The sequence below is a fragment of the Mustelus asterias genome, chromosome 21, assembly GCF_964213995.1.
Source record: "Mustelus asterias chromosome 21, sMusAst1.hap1.1, whole genome shotgun sequence".
Lineage (NCBI taxonomy): Eukaryota > Metazoa > Chordata > Chondrichthyes > Carcharhiniformes > Triakidae > Mustelus > Mustelus asterias.
The window spans coordinates 5,507,256-5,534,074 of record NC_135821.1 but is presented as its reverse complement, the minus strand read 5'-3'; the positions used below and the strand labels follow the sequence as shown (position 1 = coordinate 5,534,074).

At 49.0% G+C, this 26,819-nt stretch overlaps 1 protein-coding gene across 7 annotated transcripts in view; it reads left to right on the top strand.

The window, feature by feature from the left end:
* LOC144509053 (voltage-gated potassium channel KCNC1-like) overlaps window positions 1–26,819 on the top strand; it is a 67,333-nt gene that overhangs the window by 8,808 nt on the left and 31,706 nt on the right. For 6 of the 7 annotated variants that reach the window (XM_078237347.1, XM_078237340.1, XM_078237342.1 and 3 more), the window contains exon 2: window positions 24,799–25,732. In XM_078237347.1, coding sequence (XP_078093473.1) covers window positions 24,799–25,732 — 934 coding nt within the window. The remainder of the gene's footprint in view (window positions 1–24,798; window positions 25,733–26,819) is intronic. The other variant, XM_078237344.1, reaches the window with a different exon arrangement.

Genomic DNA, 26,819 nt, shown 5'->3' with positions numbered 1-26,819 from the left:
GTATTGTCCCTGCCTCAGAGCCAGAAGCTCTGAGTTCAAGTCCCACCCCAGGACTTTTCTGGCCAAGGAAGCTGCGTTCATAATGCGACCAAACAGGTTGAGTGTGTCAACTTGTAAATCCTTCCAAACATGCCAATGGCTGGTGGTGCGGATGGGAGAGAATCCTGGTCAGCCGTAGAACCATAGAATCCCTACAGTGCAGAAGGAGGCCATTCGGCCCATCGGGTCTGCACCGACAGCAATCCCACACCGTAACCTCAAGTATTAACCCTTCTATTCCCCTGACACTAAGGGGCAATTTAGCATGGCCAATCCACCTAACCTACACACCTTTGGACACAAAGGGCAATTTAGCAAGGCCAATCAATCTAATCTGCGTATTTCTGGCCATGCTGAATTGCCCCTTAGTGTCCAAAGATGTGCAGGTTAGGTGGATTGGCCATGCTAAATTGCCCTTTGTCTCCAAAGATGTGTAGGTTGGGTGGATTGACCATGCTAAATTGCCCCTTTGTGTCCAAAGATGCATAGGTTAGGTGGATTGGCGGCCATTCCTTTGACAAAACCAACTGTGCCCTGGGTCTGACTGGCAGGCAGCGACCTCAAGGGAATCTGGGGCAGGAAGGAAACGGGTTGCTAGGGGAGACACCAGTGCTCCTAACTCACTGAATACCCTGACAGCACATCCAAACATTAGATTGTGTCCTCTATTAACAGAGGTGCCACAAAGGCCAGTCTTAATTCGCCAAATGTCTGTTTGTTCAGAGTTTCTCTTGTAGATTTTGCTTTGTGAGTTGTTTGGGACACGCAAGTATTTTTCGTGTTTACATTGTTTTCATCATAGAGGCAAATAGCTGCCCCTGTGTATATTGTGGGGAGTAGCTGCCCCTGTGTATATTGTGGGGAGTAGCTGCCCCTGTGTATATTGTGGGGAGTAGCTGCCCCTGTGTATATTGTGAGGAATAGCTGCCCCTGTGTATATTGCGGGGAATAGCTGCCCCTGTGTATATTGTGGGGAATAGCTGCCCCTGTGTATATTGTGGGGAATAGCTGCCCCTGTGTATATTGTGAGGAATAGCTGCCCCTGTGTATATTGCGGGGTAGCTGCCCCTGTGTATATTGTGGGGAATAGCTGCCCCTGTGTATATTTTTGGGAATAGGTGCTCCTGTGTGTGTTATCCAGCATCACTGTTCCTATGTATATTGTAGGAAATAGCAGCTCATGTGTATATTGTGGAGAATAGATTATCTGGTGTATATTCTGGAGAATATTTGCACCTTTTTAACGTTTATTTATTAGTGTCACAAGTAAGGCTTACATTAACACTGCAATGAAATTACTGTGAAAATCCCCAAGTCGCCACACTCCGGCACCTGTTCGGGTACACTGAGGGAGAATTTTAGCATGGCCAATGCACCCTAACCAGCACGTCTTTCAGACCTTGGGAGGAAACTGGAGCATCCGGAGGAAACCCACGCAGACGCGGGGAGAACCTGCAGATTCCGCACAGACGGTGACCCAAGCCAGGAATCGAACCCGGGTCCCTGGTGCTGTGAGGTATCAGTGCTAACCACTGCGCCACCGTGAATTATTGTGGGCAACAGCTGTTGCCATGTCTGCTGTGGGAATAGGTGGTCCTGTATAAACTTGGAGCATTGTTGCACTTGCGTACAACATTGTAGAGAATTGCTGTCCCTGCGCAAATTATGGGGACTACGCACTCCTGCGTACATTGCAGAGAATAGCTATGTGTATATTGTGGTGGATAGCTACTCTTGTGTACATTGTGGGGAATCCCTCCTCCTGTGTATACATTATAGAGAATAGCTGCGCCTGTGTATATTATGCAGAATATCTTCTCCGATGTATGTTGTGGAGATTTGCTCCTCCTCTGTATATTGTGGGCATTAGCAACCCCAATGTGTGCTACAGTGAATAGCTACTCCTGTGGAGATTGTGGAGAAGAACTTCTCTGGTGTATACAGAGTCATACAGTGCAGAAAAGTCTCTTCGGCCCATCAAGCCTGCACTGACAACATCTACCACGAAAGGCGTGCTAATTCCATTTTCCTGCACTGGCCCCATACCCTTGAATGTTACGATATTTCAAGTGCTTATCCAAATATTTTTTAAAGGTTGTAAGGTTTCAGGTCTCCACTACCTTCCCAGATCCCTCAGCTAAGGGGAACAGCTGTTCCTTATTCACCCTGTCCATACCCTCTTGTGGGGAATAGCTGCCCCTGTGTATATTGTGGGGAATAGCTGCCCCTGTGTATATTGTGGGGAATAGCTGCCCCTGTGTATATTGTGGGGAATAGCTACCTCTGTGTATATTGCGGGGAATAGCTGCCCCTGTGGATATTGTGGGGAAATAGCTGCCCCTGTGTATATTGCGGGGAATAGCTGCGCCTGTGTATATTGCGGGGAATAGCTGCCCCTGTGTATATTGCAGGGAATAGCTGCCCCTGTGTATATTGTGGGGAATAGCTGCCCCTGTGTATATTGCAGGGAATAGCTGCCCCTGTGTATATTGCGGGGAGTAGCTGCCCCTGTGTATATTGCAGGGAATAGCTGCCCCTGTGTATATTGTGGGGAATAGCTGCCCCTGTGCATATTGTGGAGAATAGCTGCCCCTGTGTATATTGTGCAGAATAGCTGCCCCTGTGTATATTGCGGGGAAAGCTGCCCCTGTGTATATTGCGGGGAATAGCTGTCCCTGTGTATATTGCAGGGAATAGCTGCCCTTGTGTATATTGCGGGGAATAGCTGCCCCTGTGTATATTGCAGGGAATAGCTGCCCCTGTGTATATTGCGGGGAGTAGCTGCCCCTGTGTATATTGCGGGGAATAGCTGCCCCTGTGTATAGTGTGGGGAATAGCTGTCCCTGTGTATATTGTGGGGAATAGCTGCCCCTGTGTATAGTGTGGGGAATAGCTGCTCTTGTGTATATTGCGGGGAATAGCTGCCCTTGTGTATATTGCGGAGAATAGCTGTCCCTGTGTATATTGTGGGGAATAGCTGCCCCTGTGTATATTGTGGAGAATAGCTGTCCCTGTGTATATTGCGGGGAATAGCTGCCCCTGTGTATATTGTGGAGAATAGCTGCCCCTGTGTATATTGTGGAGAATAGCTGCCCCTGTGTATATTGTGGAGAATAGCTGCCCCTGTGTATATTGCGGAGAATAGCTGCCCCTGTGTATATTGCGGGGAATAGCTGTCCCTGTGTATATTGTGGGGAAATAGCTGCCCCTGTGTATATTGCGGGGAATAGCTACCTCTGTGTATATTGCGGGGAATAGCTGCCCCTGTGTATATTGTGGGGAAATAGCTGCCCCTGTGTATATTGCGGGGAATAGCTGCGCCTGTGTATATTGCGGGGAATAGCTGCCCCTGTGTATATTGTGGGGAATAGCTGCCCCTGTGTATATTGTGGAGAATAGCTGCCCCTGTGTATATTGTGAGGAATAGCTGCCCCTGTGTATATTGTGGGGAAATAGCTGCCCCTGTGTATATTGCGGGGAATAGCTGCCCCTGTGTATATTGCGGGGAATAGCTGCCCCTGTGTATATTGCGGGGAATAGCTGCCCCTGTGTATATTGCGGGGAATAGCTGCCCCTGTGTATATTGCGGGGAATAGCTGCCCCTGTGTATATTGTGAGGAATAGCTGCCCCTGTGTATATTGCAGGGAACAGCTGCCCCGTGTATATTGCGGGGAGTAGCTGCCCCTGTGTATATTGCGGGGAATACTGCCCCTGTGTATATTGTGGAGAATAGCTGCCCCTGTGTATATTGTGGGGAATAGCTGCCCCTGTGTATATTGTGGGGAATAGCTGCCCCTGTGTATATTGTGAGGAATGGCTGCCCCTGTGTATATTGCGGGGAATAGCTGCCCCTGTGTATATTGTGGGGAATCGCTGCCCCTGTGTATATTGTGAGGAATAGCTGCCCCTGTGTATATTGCGTGGAATAGCTGCCCCTGTGTATATTGTGAGGAATAGCTGCCCCTGTGTATATTGTGGGGAATAGCTGCCCCTGTGTATATTGTGAGGAATAGCTGCCCCTGTGTATATTGCGGGGAATAGCTGTCCCTGTGTATATTGTGGGGAATAGCTGTCCCTGTGTATATTGCGGAGAATAGCTGCCCCTGTGTATATTGTGGGGAATAGCTGTCCCTGTGTATATTGTGGGGAATAGCTGCCCCTGTGTATATTGTGGGGAATAGCTGCCCCTGTGTATATTGTGGGGAATAGCTGCCCCTGTGTATATTGCGGGGAATAGTTGCCCCTGTGTATATTGTGGAGAATAGCTGCCCCTGTGTATATTGTGGGGAATAGCTGCCCCTGTGTATATTGTGGGGAATAGCTGCCCCTGTGTATATTGTGGGGAATAGCTGCCCCTGTGTATATTGTGGAGAATAGTTGCCCCTGTGTATATTGTGGCGAATAGCTGCCCCTGTGTATATTGTGAGGAATAGCTGCCCCTGTGTATATTGCGGGGAATAGCTGCCGCTGTGTATATTGTGAGGAATAGCTGCCCCTGTGCATATTGTGGAGAATAGCTGCTCCTGTGTATATAGCGGGGAATAGCTGTCCCTGTGTATCTTGTGGAGAATAGCTGCCCCTGTGTATATCGCAGGGAATAGCTGCCCCTGTGTATATTGTGAGGAATAGCTGCCCCTGTGTATATTGTGGGGAATCGCTGCCCCTGTGTATATTGTGAGGAATAGCTGCCCCTGTGTATATTGTGGGGAATAGCTGCCCCTGTGTATATTGTGAGGAATAGCTGCCCCTGTGTATATTGCGGGGAATAGCTGCCCCTGTGTATATTGTGGGGAATAGCTGCCCCTGTGTATATTGTGAGGAATAGCTGCCCCTGTGTATATTGTGGGGAATAGCTGCCCCTGTGTATATTGTGAGGAATAGCTGCCCCTGTGTATATTGCGGGGAGTAGCTGCTCCAGTGTATATTGTGAGGAATAGCTGCCCCTGTGTATTTTGTGGGGAATAGCTGTCCCTGTGTATATTGCGGAGAATAGCTGCCCCTGTGTATATTGTGGGGAATAGCTGCCCCTGTGTATATTGCGGGGAATAGCTGTCCCTGTGTACATTGTGGGGAATAGCTGCCCCTGTGCATATTGTGGGGAATAGCTGCCCCTGTGTATATTGCGGGGAATAGCTGTCCCTGTGTACATTGTGGGGAATAGCTGCCCCTGTGTATATTGTGGGGAATAGCTGCCCCTGTGTATATTGTGAGGAATAACTGCCTCTGTGTATATTGTGGGGAATGGCTGCCCCTGTGTATATTGTGAGGAATAGCTGCCACTGTGTATATTGCGGGGAGTAGCTGCCCCTGTGTATATTGTGAGGAATAGCTGCCCCTGTGTATTTTGTGGGGAATAGCTGCCGCTGTGTATATTGTAGGGAATAGCTGCCCCTGTGTATATTGTGGGGAATAGCTGCCCCTGTGTATATTGTGGGGAATAGCTGTCCCTGTGTATATTGCGGGGAATAGCTGCCCCTGTGTATATTGTGGGGAATAGCTGCCCCTGTGTATATTGTGGGGAATAGCTGCCCCTGTGTATATTGTAGGGAATAGCTGCCCCTGTGTATATTGTGGGGAATAGCAGCCCCTGTATATATTGTGGGGAATAGCTGCCCCTGTGTATATTGTGGGGAATAGCTGCCCCTGTGTATATTGTGAGGAATAGCTGCCCCTGTGTATATTGTGGGGAATAGCTGCCCCTGTGTATATTGCGGGGAATAGCTGCCCCTGTGTATATTGTGGGGAATAGCTGCCCCTGTGTATATTGTGGGGAATAGTTGCCCCTGTGTATATTGTGGAGAATAGCTGCCCCTGTGTATATTGTGAGGAATAGCTGCCCCTGTGTATATTGCGGGGAATAGCTGCCCCTGTGTATATTGCGGGGAATAGCTGCCCCTGTGTATATTGTGGGGAATAGCTGCCCCTGTGTATATTGTGGGGAATAGCTGCCCTCCTGTGCATATTGTGGGGAATAGCTGCCCCTGTGTATATTGCGGAGAATAGCTGCCCCTGTGTATATTGTGATGAATAGCTGTCCCTGTGTATATTGCGGGGAATAGCTGCCCCTGTGTATATTGCGGGGAATTGCTGTCCCTGTGTACATTGCGGGGAATAGCCGCCCCTGTGTATATTGCGGGGAATAGCCGCCCCTGTGTATATTGCGGGGAATAGCTGCCCCTGTGTATATTGTGGGGAATAGCTGCCCCTGTGTATATTGTGGGGAATAGCTGCCCCTGTGTATATTGTGGGGAATAGCTGCCCCTGTGTATATTGTGGGGAATAGCTGTCCCTGTGTATATTGTGAGGAATAGCTGCCCCTGTGTATATTGCGTGGAGTAGCTGCCCCTGTGTATATTGTGGGGAATAGCTGTCCCTGTGTATATTGTGGGGAATAGCTGCCCCTGTGTATATTGTGGGGAATAGCTGCCCCTGTGTATATTGTGGGGAATAGCTGCCCCTGTGTATATTGTGGAGAATAGCTGCCCCTGTGTATATTGTGAGGAATAGCTGCCCCTGTGTATATTGTGAGGAATAGCTGCCCCTATGTATATTGCGGGGAGTAGCTGCCCCTGTGTATATTGTGAGGAATAGCTGCCCCTGTGTATATTGCGGGGAATAGCTGTCCCTGTGTACATTGCGGGGAATAGCTGCCCCTGTGTATATTGTGAGGAATAGCTGCCCCTGTGTATATTGTGAGGAATAGCTGCCCCTGTGTATATTGCGGGGAATAGCTGTCCCTGTGTACATTGCGGGGAATAGCTGCCCCTGTGTATATTGCGGGTAATAGGTGCCCCTGTGTATATTGTGGGGAATAGCTGCCCCTGTGTATATTGTGAGGAATAGCTGCCCCTGTGTATATTGTGAGGAATAGCTGCCCCTGTGTATATTGTGAGGAATAGCTGCCCCTGTGTATATTGCGGGGAATAGCTGTCCCTGTGTACATTGCGGGGAATAGCTGCCCCTGTGTATATTGCGGGTAATAGCTGCCCCTGTGTATATTGCGGGGAATAGCTGTCCCTGTGTATATTGTGGGGAATAGCTGCCCCTGTGTATATTGTGGGGAATAGCTGCCCCTGTGTATATTGTGGGGAATAGCTGCCCCTGTGTATATTGTGAGGAATAGCTGCCCCTGTGTATATTGTGAGGAATAGCTGCCCCTGTGTATATTGCGGGGAGTAGCTGCCCCTGTGTATATTCTGAGGAATAGCTGCCCCTGTGTATTTTGTGGGGAATAGCTGTCCCTGTGTATATTGCGGGGAATAGCTGCCCCTGTGTATATTGCGGGGAGTAGCTGCCCCTGTGTATATTGTGAGGAATAGCTGCCCCTGTGTATATTGTGAGGAATAGCTGCCCCTGTGTATATTGTGAGGAATAGCTGCCCCTGTGTATATTGTGAGGAATAGCTGCCCCTGTGTATATTGTGAGGAATAGCTGCCCCTGTGTATATTGCGGGGAGTAGCTGCCCCTGTGTATATTGTGAGGAATAGCTGCCCCTGTGTATTTTGTGGGGAATAGCTGTCCCTGTGTATATTGCGGGGAATAGCTGCCCCTGTGTATATTGTGAGGAATAGCTGCCCCTGTGTATATTGCGGGGAGTAGCAGCCCCTGTGTATATTGTGAGGAATAGCTGCCCCTGTGTATTTTGCGGGGAATAGCTGTCCCTGTGTATATTGTGGGGAATAGCTGCCCCTGTGTATATTGCGGGGAATAGCTGCCCCTGTGCATATTGTGGGGAACAGCTGCCCCTGTGTATATTGCGGGGAATAGCTGCCCCTGTGTACATTGTGGGGAATAGCTGTCCCTGTGTACATTGCGGGGAATAGCTGCCCCTGTGTATATTGCGGGGAATAGCTGCCCCAGTGTATATTGTGGGGAATAGCTGCCCCTGTGTATATTGTGGGGAATAGCTGCCCCTGTGTATATTGTGGGGAATAGCTGCCCCTGTGTATATTGTGAGGAATAGCTCCCCCTGTGTATTTTGTGGGGAATAGCTGTCCCTGTGTATATTGTGGGGAATATCTGTCCCTGTGTATATTGCGGAGAATAGCTGCCCCTATGTATATTCTGGGGAATAGCTGTCCCTGTGTATATTGTGGGGAATATCTGTCCCTGTGTATATTGTGGGGAATAGCTGCCCCTGTGTATATTGTGGGGAATAGCTGCCCCTGTGTATATTGCGGGGAATAGCTGCCCCTGTGTATATTGTGGGGAATAGCTGCCCCTGTGTATATTGTGGGGAATAGTTGCCCCTGTGTATATTGTGGAGAACAGCTGCCCCTGTGTATATTGTGAGGAATAGCTGCCCCTGTGTATATTGCGGGGAATAGCTGCCCCTGTGTATATTGTGGGGAATAGCTGCCCCTGTGTATATTGCGGGGAATAGCTGCCCCTGTGTATATTGTGAGGAATAGCTGCCCCTGTGTACATTGTGGGGAATAGCTGCCCCTGTGTATATTGTGAGGAATAGCTGCCCCTGTGTATATTGTGGGGAGTAGCTGCCCCTGTGTATATTGTGAGGAATAGCTGCCCCTGTGTATTTTGTGGGGAATAGCTGCCCCTGTGTATATTGTGGGGAATAGCTGCCCCTGTGTATATTGTGAGGAATAGCTGCCCCTGTGTATATTGTGAGGAATAGCTGCCCCTGTGTATATTGTGGGGAATAGCTGCCCCTGTGTATATTGTGGGGAATAGCTGCCCCTGTGTATATTGTGGGGAATAGCTCCCCACTTGTGTATATTGTGAGGAATAGCTGCCCCTGTGTATATTGTGGGGAATGGCTGCCCCTGTGTATATTGTGAGGAATAGCTGCCACTGTGTATATTGCGGGGAGTAGCTGCCCCTGTGTATATTGTGAGGAATAGCTGCCCCTGTGTATATTGCGGGGAATAGCTGCCCCTGTGTATATTGCGGGGAATAGCTGCCCCTGTGTATATTGTGGGGAATAGCTGCCCCTGTGTATATTGTGGGGAATAGCTGCCCTCCTGTGCATATTGTGGGGAATAGCTGCCCCTGTGTATATTGCGGAGAATAGCTGCCCCTGTGTATATTGTGATGAATAGCTGTCCCTGTGTATATTGCGGGGAATAGCTGCCCCTGTGTATATTGCGGGGAATTGCTGTCCCTGTGTACATTGCGGGGAATAGCCGCCCCTGTGTATATTGCGGGGAATAGCTGCCCCTGTGTATATTGTGGGGAATAGCTGCCCCTGTGTATATTGTGGGGAATAGCTGCCCCTGTGTATATTGTGGGGAATAGCTGCCCCTGTGTATATTGTGGGGAATAGCTGTCCCTGTGTATATTGTGAGGAATAGCTGCCCCTGTGTATATTGCGTGGAGTAGCTGCCCCTGTGTATATTGTGGGGAATAGCTGTCCCTGTGTATATTGTGGGGAATAGCTGCCCCTGTGTATATTGTGGGGAATAGCTGCCCCTGTGTATATTGTGGGGAATAGCTGCCCCTGTGTATATTGTGGAGAATAGCTGCCCCTGTGTATATTGTGAGGAATAGCTGCCCCTGTGTATATTGTGAGGAATAGCTGCCCCTATGTATATTGCGGGGAGTAGCTGCCCCTGTGTATATTGTGAGGAATAGCTGCCCCTGTGTATATTGCGGGGAATAGCTGTCCCTGTGTACATTGCGGGGAATAGCTGCCCCTGTGTATATTGTGAGGAATAGCTGCCCCTGTGTATATTATGGGGAATAGCTGCCCCTGTGTATATTGTGAGGAATAGCTGCCCCTATGTATATTGCGGGGAGTAGCTGCCCCTGTGTATATTGTGAGGAATAGCTGCCCCTGTGTATATTGCGGGGAATAGCTGTCCCTGTGTACATTGCGGGGAATAGCTGCCCCTGTGTATATTGCGGGTAATAGGTGCCCCTGTGTATATTGTGGGGAATAGCTGCCCCTGTGTATATTGTGAGGAATAGCTGCCCCTGTGTATATTGTGAGGAATAGCTGCCCCTGTGTATATTGCGGGGAGTAGCTGCCCCTGTGTATATTCTGAGGAATAGCTGCCCCTGTGTATTTTGTGGGGAATAGCTGTCCCTGTGTATATTGCGGGGAATAGCTGCCCCTGTGTATATTGTGAGGAATAGCTGCCCCTGTGTATATTGCGGGGAGTAGCTGCCCCTGTGTATATTGTGAGGAATAGCTGCCCCTGTGTATTTTGTGGGGAATAGCTGTCCCTGTGTATATTGCGGGGAATAGCTGCCCCTGTGTATATTGTGAGGAATAGCTGCCCCTGTGTATATTGCGGGGAGTAGCAGCCCCTGTGTATATTGTGAGGAATAGCTGCCCCTGTGTATTTTGCGGGGAATAGCTGTCCCTGTGTATATTGTGGGGAATAGCTGCCCCTGTGTATATTGCGGGGAATAGCTGCCCCTGTGCATATTGTGGGGAACAGCTGCCCCTGTGTATATTGCGGGGAATAGCTGCCCCTGTGTACATTGTGGGGAATAGCTGTCCCTGTGTACATTGCGGGGAATAGCTGCCCCTGTGTATATTGCGGGGAATAGCTGCCCCAGTGTATATTGTGGGGAATAGCTGCCCCTGTGTATATTGTGGGGAATAGCTGCCCCTGTGTATATTGTGGGGAATAGCTGCCCCTGTGTATATTGTGAGGAATAGCTCCCCCTGTGTATTTTGTGGGGAATAGCTGTCCCTGTGTATATTGTGGGGAATATCTGTCCCTGTGTATATTGCGGAGAATAGCTGCCCCTATGTATATTCTGGGGAATAGCTGTCCCTGTGTATATTGTGGGGAATATCTGTCCCTGTGTATATTGTGGGGAATAGCTGCCCCTGTGTATATTGTGGGGAATAGCTGCCCCTGTGTATATTGTGGGGAATAGCTGCCCCTGTGTATATTGCGGGGAATAGCTGCCCCTGTGTATATTGTGGGGAATAGCTGCCCCTGTGTATATTGTGGGGAATAGTTGCCCCTGTGTATATTGTGGAGAACAGCTGCCCCTGTGTATATTGTGAGGAATAGCTGCCCCTGTGTATATTGCGGGGAATAGCTGCCCCTGTGTATATTGTGGGGAATAGCTGCCCCTGTGTATATTGCGGGGAATAGCTGCCCCTGTGTATATTGTGAGGAATAGCTGCCCCTGTGTACATTGTGGGGAATAGCTGCCCCTGTGTATATTGTGAGGAATAGCTGCCCCTGTGTATATTGTGGGGAGTAGCTGCCCCTGTGTATATTGTGAGGAATAGCTGCCCCTGTGTATTTTGTGGGGAATAGCTGCCCCTGTGTATATTGTGGGGAATAGCTGCCCCTGTGTATATTGTGAGGAATAGCTGCCCCTGTGTATATTGTGAGGAATAGCTGCCCCTGTGTATATTGTGGGGAATAGCTGCCCCTGTGTATATTGTGGGGAATAGCTGCCCCTGTGTATATTGTGGGGAATAGCTCCCCACTTGTGTATATTGTGAGGAATAGCTGCCCCTGTGTATATTGTGGGGAATGGCTGCCCCTGTGTATATTGTGAGGAATAGCTGCCACTGTGTATATTGCGGGGAGTAGCTGCCCCTGTGTATATTGTGAGGAATAGCTGCCCCTGTGTATTTTGTGGGGAATAGCTGTCCCTGTGTATATTGTGGGGAATAGCTGCCCCTGTGTATATTGTGGGGAATAGTTGTCCCTGTGTATATTGTGGGGAATAGTTGTCCCTGTGTATATTGTGGGGAATAGTTGTCCCTGTGTATATTGTAGGGAATAGCTGCCCCTGTGTATATTGTGGGGAATAGCTGCCCCTGTGTATATTGTGGGGAATAGCTGCCCCTGTGTATATTGCGGGGAATAGCTGCCCCTGTGTATATTGTGGGGAATAGCTGCCGCTGTGTATATTGTGGAGAATAGTTGCCCCTGTGTATATTGTGGAGAATAGCTGCCCCTGTGTATATTGTGGAGAATAGCTGCCCCTGTGTATATAGCGGGGAATAGCTGTCCCTGTGTATCTTGTGGAGAATAGCTGCCCCTGTGTCTATCGCGGGGAATAGCTGTCCCTGTGTATATTGTGGGGAATAGCTGCCCCTGTGTATATTGTGGGGAATAGCTGCCCCTGTGTATATTGTGAGGAATAGCTGCCCCTGTGTATATTGCGGGGAATAGCTGTCTCTGTGTATATCATGGAGGTTGTGTGCCTTATCTAGAATTGCAGAATAGTTTGGGCGCAGAAGGAGATCATCCGTGCATCATATGTTGAGGCGTTTAGTTATTTCTTTGCTGTGTTCAGTGCTCGGTGCTGATTTGGGGCAGTTCGTCCCTGTTGGAATTCTGCTGCAGTGTCTGGATTTGCTGACGCAGACATTTCACACGCTCTGGCATTTCACTGCGATCTCTCCGCTCATTAAAACAGGCAAGCTCTCTCTCTCACTCTCTGCTAAATCCCACCTGCAGTGAACACCGCACTGGGGCCATTTGAGTCAGTTTCTGCATCTAGCACAGCGCTTGCCATGGTTTTCTCGGAGCGTTCGCCGGTCAGTGATCAGAAAGCTGAATGGGGATGTGGAGTCGGAGTTTGCACACTGGCTGTTTAACACTTCAGCTCCCTGCTGTGGTCTCCCCGCTGGGGTCTGTTACGTGAAACCACGCAGACAAAGAAAGACGCACATTGTCTGATCACAACCTCCCGACACCCCAAAGCACTTTACAGGCATTGCGATGCTTTCGCAGTGCAGCCTCTCTTGTAGCAGAGGAAGCGCAGTTTGCACACAGCAAGATCCCACAGCCATCAACATGCTGAGGATCAGGTCATATGATTCTTATGATCTTGGATGAGGGAATGAAACAGGAGATCTGATGCGTCCAACGGGGGCGACACGGTGGCACAGTGGTTAGCGCTGCTGCCTCACAGCGCCAGGGGATCCCGGTTCAATTCCGGCCTTGGGTCACCGTCTGTGCGGAGTTTGCACGTTCCCCCCGTGTCGGCGTGGGCTTCCTCCAGGGACTCCTTCCACAGTCCAAAGATGTGCAGGTTAGGTGGATTGGCCATGCTAAATTGCCCCTTAGTGTCCCAGGATGTTCAGGTTAGGTGGAGTGACCTTGCTAAATTGCCCCTTACTGTCCAAAGATGTACAGGTTAGGCGGATAGGCCATGCTAAATTGCCCCTTTATTGCCCCACCTACAGGTTAGGTGGATTGGCCATGCTAAATTGCCCCTTAGTATCCAAAGAACTGCAGGTTAGGTGGATTGGCCATGCTAAATTGCCCCTTAGTGTCCCATGATGTGTAGGTTGGGTGGATTGATCATGCTAAATTGCCCCTTAGTGTCCAAAGATATGCGGGTTGTTTGGATTGACCATGCTAAATTGCCCCTTAGTGTCCAAAGATGTGCAGGTTAGGTGGATTGGCCATGCTAAATTTCCCCTTAGTGTCCAAAGATATGTAGGTTGGGTGGATTGACCATGCTAAATTGTCCCTTAGTGTCCAAAGATGTGCAGGTTAGGGGGATTAGTGGGATAAATGTGTGGGGTCATGGGGAGAGGGTGGGTAAGGCGCTCTGTCGGAGGATCGGTGCAGACTTGGGTCGAATGGCTTCCTTCTGCATTATGATTCTGTGAGAGGGCAGAGAGGCCACTCGGCTTAACATCTTATCTGAAAGATGGCAGCTCTGACAGAGCAGACATGCTTGAATACTGCATAAGAGCGTGTCTGGAACAAGAATCGAACCCACTTTGTCTGAGAGCAGGACAGGTACCCATTAACTGCAGCTCACACCAGAGAGAAGACATTTGATTCTTCTGACTGGCTTAGGTTCTAATGCATATTTTAAGTCTCAAAATGCAATCAGAGTTATCTATGGTCAGACGTTACGCCAAGGAGAATGGTAGCACAGAGGTAATATCATTGGACTAATAAATCCAAAGATCTGAGTTCAAATCCCACCATGGCAGCTGCAGGAAGTTTAAATTCAACAAATGTACCATATTACTGCACCATCTGCAAGATGCACTGCGGCAACTCACCAAGGCTCCTTCGACAGGACATTCCAAACCCACGATCTCTACCATGGGGCAGCACGGTGACACAGTGGTTAGCACTGCTGCTTCACAGCACCAGGGACCCAGGTTCGATTCCCGGCTTGGGTCTCTGTCTGTGTGGAGTCTGCACGCTTTCCCCGTGTCTGCGTGGGTATCCTCCGGGTGCTCCGGTTTCCTCCCACAGTCCAAAAGACGTGCTGGTTAGGCGCATTGGCCGTGCTAAATTCTCCCTCAGTGTACCCGAATAGGCGCCGGAGTGTGGCGACTTGGGGATTTTCACAGTAACTTCATTGCAGTGTTAATGTTAACCTACTTGCGACACTAATAAACAAACTTTAAAAAAACAGAGTCATGGAGGCTGGGTCATTGAATATTTTTAAATCAGCATTAGATAAATCCTTGATCATCAAGAAGGCATTGAAGTAGCAGGATATTGGCCACAATAGAATCATAGAGGTTTACAGCATGGAAACAGGCCCTTCGGCCCAACTTGTCCATACTGCCCAGATTTTACCACTAAGCTAGTCCCAATTGCCCACATTTGGCCCATATCCCTCTAGACGCATCTTACCCATGTAACTGTCTAAATGCTTTTTAAAAGACAAAATTGTACCCGCCTCTACTACAACCACTGGCAGCTCATTCCAGACACTCACCACCCTCTGAGTGAACAGCCATGATCTTATTGGATGGCAGAGCAGGCTCGAGGGGCTGAATGGCCTACTCCTGCTCTGAATGTGTATGCATGAATGTTACAATGCTCCTAAAAACCTGCCCTTTCGACCAAGTTCCTGGCCCTCTGCCCGCATTTGTTATGTAACCGGGTGTCTAATTTTGCTTTATAATGCTGCTGTAAAGTGCTCTGAGACATTGTAATGCCCCAAGGCGCTATATAAATAGAAGCTGCCTCTATCCTCAAGTCAGCACACTATCACGGAGATCACTAGGTAGAGTTTAGGAAGAGCAGCCCTGGATTTTCCCTTCGGAAGTGCAGTGAATTTGAGGCCAATCGGTCGCTTGGCTGAGATCTGACAGCGACCAGAGCAGAAACTGGATGGGGGTCTCGGAGGCCCTTCTGAGTTTGAATGACTCAGTAGCTGTGGTTCACTGGGTAGCACTCCTGCCATCGGGTCAGAAGGCTGTGCGTTCAATGAGGACACGATGGCCTAGTGGTATTATCGCTAGATTATTAATCCAGAAACTCAGCTAAAGCTCTGGGGACCCGGGTTTGAATCCCGCCACGGCAGCTGGTGGAATTTGAATTCAGTAAAAAATATCTGGAATTAAGAATCTACTGATGACCATGAAACCATTGTCAGAAAAACCCATCTGATTCACTAATGTCCCTTTAGGGAAGGAAATCTGCCGTCCTTACCCGGCCTGGCCTACATGTGACTCCAGAGCCACAGCAATGTGGTTGACTCTTAACTGCCCTCCAAGGGCAACTAGGGATGGGCAATAAATACCAGCCTGCCAGCGACACCCATGTCCCACGAGTGAATAAGCAAAAAGAAAATCCCCACTCCAATGGCTTGAGTGGAGAATCCAGGCTGACTCTCCATAGTCCGAGCGCCAGGGGTGTGCCACATTGTCAGAGGTGCGATCTTTTAGACAAAACATTAAACTGGGGGCTCACCTGCCCTCTCAGTTGGATGTAGAAAATCCCAAGACACTGCCCCGATTGTCAATCAACCGCCATTGCTAAGAATACAGATTATGGTGGGATCTTGCTGTGTCCAAATTGGGTGTGATTGTGACTACATTTCAGAAAATTACTTAATTGGCTGGGAAGCATTTTGGGACATCCTAAGGTCATGAATGGTGCTGTATAAATGAAAGACCTTCAAAACAGCCATTAGACTCAATTGGGGAAAGAGAGAGAAAGAGAACTTGAGGACCAATTTCTTATTGGTTAGCTCCATGAGGTTGATTGGAGCTCTGGTGTCCTCTTGTGTCTCAGTAAGGTATTGCGACATCTTAGTGAGGTTTCTGGGGTCAGACAGAGAGAGGAATGTCCCCTTTTCCTTCTTGCTCTGCCTCTCTTCGTTCGGCTCACGTCCAACCCTCGTTGCCCTCTTGTGATGCCTTGCCCTTATATTGTGGCTTGTTGTCTCCTTGTCTCCTGGACTCTTTCCTTTTTGTTTATTACTCATGTTAGTCTTTGGTTCAGATTGTGGATGCACTTTGTACCTTCGGGCGGTCATAGAATCCCTACAGTGCAGAAGGAGGCCAATCGGCCCATCGAGTCTGCACCGACTCTCCCACAGAGCGTCCCCAAGCCCCATCCCCCGTAACCCCTTGTGTTTGGACTGTGGGAGGAAACAGGAGCATCCGGAGGAAACCCACGCAGACACGGGGAAAACGTGCAGACTCCGCACAGACAGCTCCCCCCGCCACCACCACAAGGCCAGAATTGAACCTGGGTCCTTGGCGCTGTGAGGCAGCAGTGCTATCCACTGTGCTGCCATGCCGTACCTAGGTGTAGCGTTGGGGGTCAACATAGATCTTGGCCGTGTCTCCTTGTATTTTCCACATGCCCTCCTGAAACATTCCAGGGTATCTACTGGTAACTTTGTACAGTCCCCCCCGTGCCTAGCCTAAAGACCTCCAAAAGATTGAGCCAACTCTGCATCTACTGAATGTTCAACAACCTTGCGTGAGGTCTAGATTACGAGGACAGGTAACATTGAGTCTTCCCTTGGGCAGAGGAAGATTGTAGTTTCATCTGATTTGAGCCCTCCATAGCGTTAAGGGGATTTGATTTACTGAGAAAACTGTTTCCTCTGATGGGTAAATAAGAGAGTATAATTATTAAATAAGAATCGGGCCAGGATTCAGAACTGGCTTGCTCAGAGAAGTCAGAGAGTAGTGATGGAAGGACGCTTTTCTGGCTGGAGGTCTGTGATTCATGGTATTCTGCAGGAATCCGTACTGGGACCTCCGCTGCAGCCTGGGAGTGCCAGAGGAACTGACACTCCCAGTTAAATACAAGGAAACGACTCCCTGATTGGCCCATCAATTGACTCTTTAATCAGGGAGTTGATATTCCAATATACCAACCTCAATGGCCTGATTGAAGCCATTACAATATCAAAGGATACAGCGGGATATAGATCAGTTGTAGATATGGGCGGACAAATGGCAGATGGAGTTTAATCCTGGCAAGTGTGAGGTGCTGCACTTTGGGAGATCAAATGTTAAAGGTAAGTATACAGTCAATGGCAGGACCCTAAACAGCATTGATGTACAGAGGGATCTTGGGGCTCAAGTCCATAGCTCCCTGAAAGTGGCCACACAGGTAGATAGGATGGTAAAGAAGGTGTATGGCATGCTTGCCTTTATTGGTCGGGGCATTGAGTACAAGAGTTCGGATGTCATGTTGCAGCATTATAAAACTTTGCCTAGGCCGCACTTAGGAGCATTGCATTCAACTCTGGTCGCCGCATTACAGGAAGGATGTGGAGGCTTTGGATAGGGTGTAGAAGAGGTTTACCAGGATGCTGCCTGGATTGGAGGGTATGAACTATAAGGAGAGGCTGGACAAACTCGGGTTGTTTTCTCTGGAGCGGCGGAGGCTGCGGGGAGACTTGATAGAAGTCTAGAAAATTATGAGAGACATGGATAGGGGTGACAGTCAGAATTCTTTTTCCCCCAGAGTTGAAATATCTAATACGCAGACACGGGGAGAACGTGCAGACTCTGCACAGACAGTCACCCGAGTTGGGAACCGAACCCGGGTCCCTGGCGCTGTGAGGCAGCAGTGCTAACCACTGTGCCGCCCGTGACTCAGACTATGGAACTAATGGAGGCACTGTTTGATGTACCAATATCTCACTTTGTGCCATTTACGTGCCACCTCAGGTGAAGAAAAGCTGGGTGTTTGTGTCGAGTTGCGTTGGCTCATCCAGGCAGATTTTACATTTATTCTGTGCACTCTTGTCTTTGCGTGGCAAGTGGTTATAGACAATTTTGCAAATTCCTGGCCCTCTCTTTTATGTGCGAACGACGAAAAACGAGGAACACAAACACAGATTACACCAGAAAGTGATTAGACTGTTAAAGAGGCTTGGCTGGCATTGGGTTGGCAGGGAACAGACTGTGTGCCTAATAGGGAGAAATCCAAACAACTTCTGAGTTGGCTGGAATTCACAGGCTTGGAGCAGTCAACATTTTGGTTCCATTTGTGCGACTTGGAGTTTGAATCAGTCTGAGGCCGTTACACTCGATTGGATGAGGAGGAGACTGGATCTGGAACCATTTTGTATCTTGTTTTTTTTTGTAGGTCTTTTGTGTTTGAGAGAAAGTCCAGCCTATCACAGCCTGTCAAGCGCTTTGTAACTGGTGAGTGCCGTGTAACCTAGATTCAAAAAATATAGACCTTAATTGGATCCAATTGCTTGACTAAGTTGGTGCAAAGGAATTCACTTCAGTTCACTTCGATGAGAAGCAATTTAACTCACTGGGGTCCAAACCATGAAAGCAATTGAAGTTTATTTATTCGTGTCACAGGTAGGCTTACATTAACACTGCAATGTACACTGCGGCACAGTGGCGCATGGTTAGCACTGCTGCCTCACAGAGCCAGGGATCCGGGTTCAATTCCGGCCTCAGTCGCTGTCTGCGTGGAGTTTGCACCTTCTCCCCATGTCTGCGTGGGTTTCCGCGGGTGCTCCGGTTTCCTCCCACAGTCCAAAGATGTGCAGGTTTGGTTGATTGGCCATGCTAACTTGATCCTGGTATCAGGGGGATTAGCAGGGCAAATACGTGGGATTGCGGGAATAGGGCTTGAGTGGGATTGTGGTTGGTATAGCTCCATGGGCCGAGTGGGCCCCTTCTGTACTGTAGGGATCCTATGAATGAAGTTACTGTGAACATCCCCTAGTCGCCACACTCCGGCGCCTGTTCGGGTACACTGAGGGAGAATTTAGCACGGCCAATGCACCTAACCAGCACGTCTTTCGGACTGCGGGAGGAAACTGGAGGACCCGGAGGAAACCCACACAGACACGTGGAGAACGTGCAGACTCCACACAGACAGTGACCCAAGCCGGGAATCGAACCCGGGTTCCTGGTGCTGTGAGGCAGCAGTGCTAACCACTGTGCCGCCCAAGACAGTACAGAATGTAGTGTTACAGTCATAGCTAGGGTGTAGAGAAAGATGAACTTAATGCAAGGTAGGTCCATTCAAAAGTCTGATGGCAGCAGGGAAGAAGTTGTTCTTGAATTGTTCATAAACATTCTTTATACCTTTGCAAACTCAACTTCACAACCCCCGTTGACAAAATGGCTTCCAGCGCAGTTAATGGCTGCCAGGAAACTAGGCCGGGACAGAATTTGGTGGAAACAAAACAGAAGAATGAATTGTCAGTGGGAGCTGTTTGTAGTGGGAGGGACCCCGTGATGACTAGTGACTGCTTCAAGAGAAAAACTTGGACTTCTGAAGTAAATTTTTCCTCTAACCTTTTTTTTAATTAGCCCTTGGGGAAACCGTGATGTTGTCACATTCGTGCAGAGGGTCAAGAGGTTGTGTAATTATTACTACAGTTTACAACATGCCTGCTTGTTACTAGCGGCAACTGCAGTTTCCAGGACAGCCAGTGTTCTGCAGATTTACACTCATAATTTCGACAGTCGTGCTGTCTCTTTTTTTGTTGCAAGATCCTGTCCCTGAATGTAGGAGGCTGCTTGAAGCCAGTTATTTCCTACGCGGTGTTTATACCGGTTCTGATTCCACTGAGGCATCGAACTATAGTACACAAGAAATAGGAGGACGGGTAGGCCATTTGGCCCATCTAGAATGTATCATAGAATCCTTACAGTGCAGAAGGAGGCCGTTTGGCCCATCGAGTCCACACCGACCACAATCCCACGCTGGCCCTATCCCCGTAACCCCACGCATATACCCTATTAATCTCCCTGACACTAAGGGCCAATTTAGCATGGCCAATTCACCTAACCTACACATCTTTGGACACTAAGGGGCAATTTAACATGGCCAGTCCATCTAACCTACACATCTTTGGACACAAAGGGGCAATTTAGCATGGCCAATCATCTAACCGAAACATCTTGGAACATTAAGGGGCAATATAGCATCGCCAATCCGTGTGGAGTTTGCACATTCTCCTCGTGTCTGCGTGGGTTTCCTCCGGGTGCTCCGGTTTCCTCCCACAGTCCAAAGATGTGCGGGTTAGGTTGATTGGCCAGGTTAAAAATTGCCCCTTAGAGTCCTGGGATGCATAGGTTAGAGGGATTAGCGGGTAAATATGTGGGGGTAGGGCCTGGGTGGGATTGTGGTCGGTGCAGACTCGATGGGCCGAATGGCCTCCTTCTGCACTGTAGGGTTTCTATGATTTCTATGATCTAACCTACACATTTTGGGACACTAAGGGGCAATTTAAAGTTAAAGTTTATTTATTAGTCACAAGTAAGGCTTACATTAACACTGCAATGAAGTTACTGTGAAATTCCCCTAGTCGCCACAGTCCGGCGCCTGTTCGGGTCAATGCACTTAACCAATTCACCTAACTTAGCATGGCCAATCCACCTAACCTGCACATCTTTGGACACTAAGGGGCAATTTACCATGGCTAATCCATCTAACCTGCACATATTTGGACACTAAGGGGCAATTTAGCATGGCCAATCCCCCTAACCCGCACATCTTTGGACACTAAGAGGCAATTTAGCACGGCCAATCCACCCAACCTGCACATCTTTGGACACTAAGGGGCAATTTAGCATGGCCAATCCACCTAACCCGCATATCTTTGGAGTGTGGGAGGAAACCAGAGCACCTGGAGGAAACCCATGCAGACATGGGGAGAATGTGCAAACTCCTCACAGATAGTGACCCAAGGCCGGAATCAAACCCGGGTCTCTGGCGCTGTGAGGCAGCAGTGCTAACCACTGTGACACTGTGCGTGCCCTCTCTTAGGACCTCTTGACCTACCAAGCATCAGCGAGTACAAGCTAACATCCAGTCAGTAGCCCAAGACTGAGGTGGGGAATCCTGTAATTCAAATGTTATTTCAATGGGGAGAGACTGCACAATGTGGCTGTACACATATTATTATCATTATTAGCAGATAATTAAGAATGCAAATGGAATTTTGTCCTTCATTGCTAGAGGGATTGAATTTAAAAACAGGGAGGTTATGTTGCAGCTGTATAAGGTGCTGGTGAGGCCACACCTGGAGTACTGTGTACAGTTTTGGGTCTCCTTACTTGAGAAAGGATATACTGGCACTGGAGGGGGTGCAGAGGAGATTCACTAGGTTGATTCCGGAGTTGAGAGGGTTGGCTTATGAGGAGAGACTGAGTAAACTGGGACTATACTCATTGGGATTCAGAAGAATGAGGGGAGATCTTATAGTAACATAAGATTATGAAGAGAATAGACAAGATAGAAGCAGGGAAGTTGTTTCCACTTACGGGTGAAACTAGAGCTAGGGGGCATGGCCTCAAAATAAGGGGAAGCAGATTTAGGACTGAGTTGAGGAGGAACTTCTTCACATAAAGGGTTGTGAATCTGTGGAATTCCCTGCCCAGTGAAGCAGTTGAGGCTACCTCATTGAATGTTTTTAAGGCAAGGATAGATAGATTTTTGAACAGTAAAGGAATCAAGAGTTATGGTGAGTGGGCGGGTAAGTGGAGCTGAGTCCATGAAAAGATCAGCCATGATCTTATTGAATGGCGGAGCAGGCTCGAGGGGCCAGATGGCCTACTCCTGCTCCTAGTTCTTATGTTCTTATGTTCTTATATTGGCTACTGCATTGCCAACATTCCACCAGGGACCTGAATAAACACTCATCCATGTAATCCTTCCTTCTAATTGACTTTGAGATATCTGTAGACAACTTCCCTTGGGCAAGCATCATCTTACATGAGAAAAAGTGGACAATAATGATGGAGGTACTTGAAATTTTGATTTGATTTATTATTGTCACATGTATTAGCATACAGTGAAAAGTATTGTTTCTTGCACGCTATACAGACAAAACATACCTTTCATAGAGAAGGAAAGGAGAGAGTGCAGAACGTAGTGTTACAGTCATAGCTAGGGTGTAGAGAAAGATCAACTGAATGCGAGGTAGGTCCATTCAAAAGTCTGATGGCAGCAGGGAAGAAGCTGTTCTTGAGTCGGTTGGTGACCTCAGACTTTTGTATCTTTTTCCCGATGGAAGAAAGTGGAAGAGAGAATGTCCTGGGTGTGTAGGGTCTTTGATTATGCTGGCTGCGTTGCCGAGGCAGCGGAATGTGTAGACAGAGTCAATGGATGGGAGGCTGGTTTGCGTGATGGATTGGGCTACATTCATGACCTTTTGTAGTTTCTTGCGGTCTTGATCAGAGCAGGAGCCACACCAAGCTGTGATACATCCAGAAAGAATGCTTTGGCCTTACTTTGGCCTTGCGTTATATATTACAAAAAGACAATTTGAAACTTGGAAGTTGAGGAGTGAATTCATAGAGGTGCCCAGAATTAAGAAGGGATTTTGACAGAGTAGATAGGGGAGAAACTTTCCACTGGCAGGAGAGTGGCTAAGCGGTAGACACAGGTCAAAGATAGTTGGCAAAAAAGACGGGGAGGTGAGTTTTATTCTGAGGTAACGTAAGTCACTGGGATCGGGACTCCGCTGCCTGCGAGGTAGGTGGATGTAGAATCAATTGCTTTCAAGAGGGAGTTGAATATATATTTAAAAAGGAATGATTCACAGGGCCAGCACAGATGTAATGGCCCAAATGGCCTCCTTCAGTGCTGTATAAGTCTTTGATTCAAGATTGTGCCCAGTTTTGGTCCCCTTAAATGAGGAAAGATGTAGTGGCATTGGAGGCAGTTCAGAGGAGGTTCACTAGATTGATTCCAGAGATGAGGGGTTGGTCGTGTGAAGAGAGATTGAACAGTTGACGCCTATACTCTCTGGAATTTAGAAGAATGAGGGAAGATCAAATTGAGGTATTCAAGATGATAAAAGGTATGGATAAAGTAGACGTGGAGCGGATGCTTCCTCTTGTGGGACATTCTAGGATGAGAGGTCATAGTCTTAGGATAAGGGGCAGCAAATTTAAAACAGAGTTGAGGAGAAACTATTTCTCCCAAAGGGTTGTGAATCTGTGGAATTCGCTGCCCCAAAGTGCGGTGGATGCTGGGACAGTGAGTAAATTTAAGGAGGAGTTAGACAGATTTTTAATTGGGAATGGGTTGAAGGGTTATGGGGAGAAGGCAGGAAAATGGGGATGAGGAGCATATCAGCCATGATCGAATGGCGGAGCGGACTTGATGGGCCGAATGGCCTAATTCTGCTCCTATGTCTTATATATCTTTTTATATAAGGTGGAACTGAATATTGTGAGCTTGTTCCAGATCGCAGATAACCTGAGTATCACCACCATAATTCATTCTGTTGGCGGCACGGTGGCACAGTGGTTAGCACAGCTGCATCACAGCGCCAGGGACCTGGGTTCGATTCCCGGCTTGGGTCACTTTCTGTATGGAGTCTGCACGTTCTCCCCGTGTCTGTGTGGGTTTCCTCCGGGTGCTCCGGTTTCCTCCCACAGTCCAAAGATGTGTAGGTTAGGTGGATTGGCCATGCTAAATTGTCCCTTAGTGTCAGAGGGATTATGAGGGTAAATAGGGTGGGGTTACGGGGACAGGACTTGTGTGGGATTGTTGTTGGTGCAGGCTCGTTGGGCCGAATGGCCTCCTTTGCACTATAGGGATTCTATAAAGCTAAAGTTTATTTATTAGTCACAAGTAAGCCAATGAAGTTGCTGTGAAAATCCCTAGTGACCACACTCCGGCGCCTGTTTGGGTACACCAAGGGAGAATTTAGCACGGCCAATGCACCCTAACCAGCACGTCTTTCGGACTGTGGGAGGAAACCGGAGCACCTGGAGGAAGCCCACGCAGACACGGGGAGAACGTGCAAACTCTGAGGAAGTTTCATAGAATCCCACAGTGTAGATGGAGGCCGTTTGGCCCATCAAACCTGTGCCAACAACAATCCCACTTCGGCCCGACCCCAGCAATGCCATGTATTTACCCTGCCAATCCCCCTGACACTAAGGGGCAATTTACTATGACCAATCCACATAATCTGCACATCTTTGGACACCAGGGGGCAATTTAGCATGACCAATCTACCTAACCAGCATGTCTTTCAGACTGGGAGGAAACCGGAGCACCCGGAGGAAACACGGGGAGAACGTGCAAACTCCACACAGACAGTGACCCAGGCCGGGAATCGAACCCAGGTAGGTGGCACTGTGAGGCAGCAGTGCTAACCACTGTGCCACCGTGCTGCCCAACAGAATGAATTATGGCGGTGATACTCAGGTTATCTGCGATCTGGAACAAACTCACAACATTCAGTTGCCACCTTACCCTTCTCTGACCACTGCTCAGGTATATAGGAGCAGAATTAGGCCATTCGGCCCATCGAGTCCACTCCTAACCAGCGTGTCTTTCAGCCTGTGGGAGCAAACTGGAGCACCCGGAGGAAACCCATGCAGACACGGGGAGAACATGCACCCAGACAGTGACCCAAGCCGGGAATCGAACCTGGGTAGGTGGCGCTGTGAGGCAGCTGTACTAACCACTTTGCCACCCTGTCGCCCCCCCCCCTTGTGCACCTTATAATCTTGCATTGACTCTGCACGGCAAACTTAGTCCTATAAATTGTTACCCAGAGGTCTAAGTGTTCAGTGTTACCATGGTGATGCATTGGTGATCAGAGCTTTGTGTTTATTTTAACACCTCTTTCTTTTTTCGCAGTATGTGGCGTTTGCATCACTATTCTTCATCTTGATATCCATCACCACCTTTTGCCTTGAGACGCATGAAGCATTCAACCACCTGGTTAACAAGACGGAGAACGTCACCATGGGGAACATTACCAATGTGGTGGAGGACGTGGAGATTGAGACTGAGGCCTTCCTCACCTACGTGGAGGGGATGTGCGTCATCTGGTTCACCTTTGAGTTCCTGATGCGCATCATGTTCTGTCCGGACAAGAAGGAGTTCATCAAGAACACCCTCAACATCATTGACTTTGTGGCCATCCTCCCTTTTTACCTGGAGGTCGGGCTGAGTGGACTCTCGTCCAAGGCCGCCAAGGACGTCCTGGGCTTCCTGCGCGTCGTGCGCTTCGTCCGAATCCTCCGCATCTTCAAGCTTACCCGCCATTTCATTGGGCTGAGAGTGCTGGGCCACACGCTGAGGGCAAGCACCAACGAGTTCCTCCTGCTGATCATCTTCCTGGCCCTGGGAGTCCTGATCTTCGCCACCATGATCTACTACGCGGAGAGGATAGGGGCCGACCCGGAAGACATAACAGGCAGCAAGCATACCACCTTCAAGAACATCCCCATCGGCTTCTGGTGGGCCGTGGTCACCATGACGACCCTGGGCTATGGGGACATGTATCCTGAGACCTGGTCAGGCATGTTGGTGGGCGCTCTCTGTGCTTTGGCTGGCGTGTTGACCATCGCCATGCCCGTACCCGTTATTGTCAATAACTTTGGCATGTACTATTCCTTGGCTATGGCCAAGCAGAAACTACCAAAGAAGAAGAACAAGCACATCCCTCGGGCCCCCCAGCCAGGTTCTCCCAACTACTGCAAGCCTGACATCAAGTCCCCCCAGAGGAGTGCCCAGAGTGATTCCTGCCCATTAGCTCAGGAAGAGGTCATCGAGATCAACAGGGCAGGTAGGCCTCTCGCTGAGCAAAGACCCTAACTCAAGTTGCTTCAGAGCTCTGTTGGAATAGCCAAAGGGCTAGACTTCTCATGGTTCAGCGAACTCAGCCGCTGACGTTTAGGGTCCAGATCAGAAACTCCGAGGTATTTACCAGGATGTTGCCCGGTCTGGAGGGTATCAGCTGCGAGGAGAGGTTGGATAAACTCGGTTTGTTCTCACTGGAACGACGGAGGTTGAGGGGGCGACTGGATAGAGGGCTACAAGATTATGAGCAGCTTTTTCCTAGGGTAGAAAAGTCAAGTACTAGGGGACATAGGTTTAAGGTGCGTGGGGAAAAGTTTAGAGGAGATGTGCGAGGCAAGTTTTTTACACAGAGGGTGGTGAATGTCTGGAACGCGCTGCCCGGGGAGGTGGTGGGAGCAGGTACGATAGCGGCATTGAAGGGGGCAACTAGACGAATACAGGAATAGGATGGGAATGGAATGATACGGACTCTGTAAGCGCATACGGTTTTAGTTTAGGCAGGCATCATGATCGACGCAGGCTTGGAGGGCCGAAGGGCCTGTTCCTGTGCTGTACTGTTCTTTGTACTTTGTATATTTTGAAGTTAGCTTAGACCCCAAGGGGTCATAGAAATGATGCGGTGCAGAAGGAGGCCATTCGGCCCATCGGGTCTGCACCGACAACAATCCCACCCAAGCCCTATCCCCGTAATCCCATATATTTACCCTGCTAATCCCTCTAACCTACGCATCCCAGAATACTAAGGGGCAATTTAGCATGGCCAGTGCACCTAACCCGCACATCTTTGGACTGTAGGAGGAAACCAGAGCACTCGGAGGGAACCCACGCAGATACGGGGAGAATGTGCAAACTCCACACAGACAGTGACCCATGCCGGGAATTGAACCCGGGTCCCCTGGCGTTGTGAGGCAGCAGTGCTAACCACTGTGCCACCGTACCGCACTGTGCTCTGTGTTTCTGTGCTCTGAGGGCAACAGAGACCTGTCACTGCCTCTGCTGCTATCAGCCGGCCTCCGTTCCCCAGTATCCCCCTTCAGATCGCCCTCCAACTGTTTTTGATTTTGACATTCAGG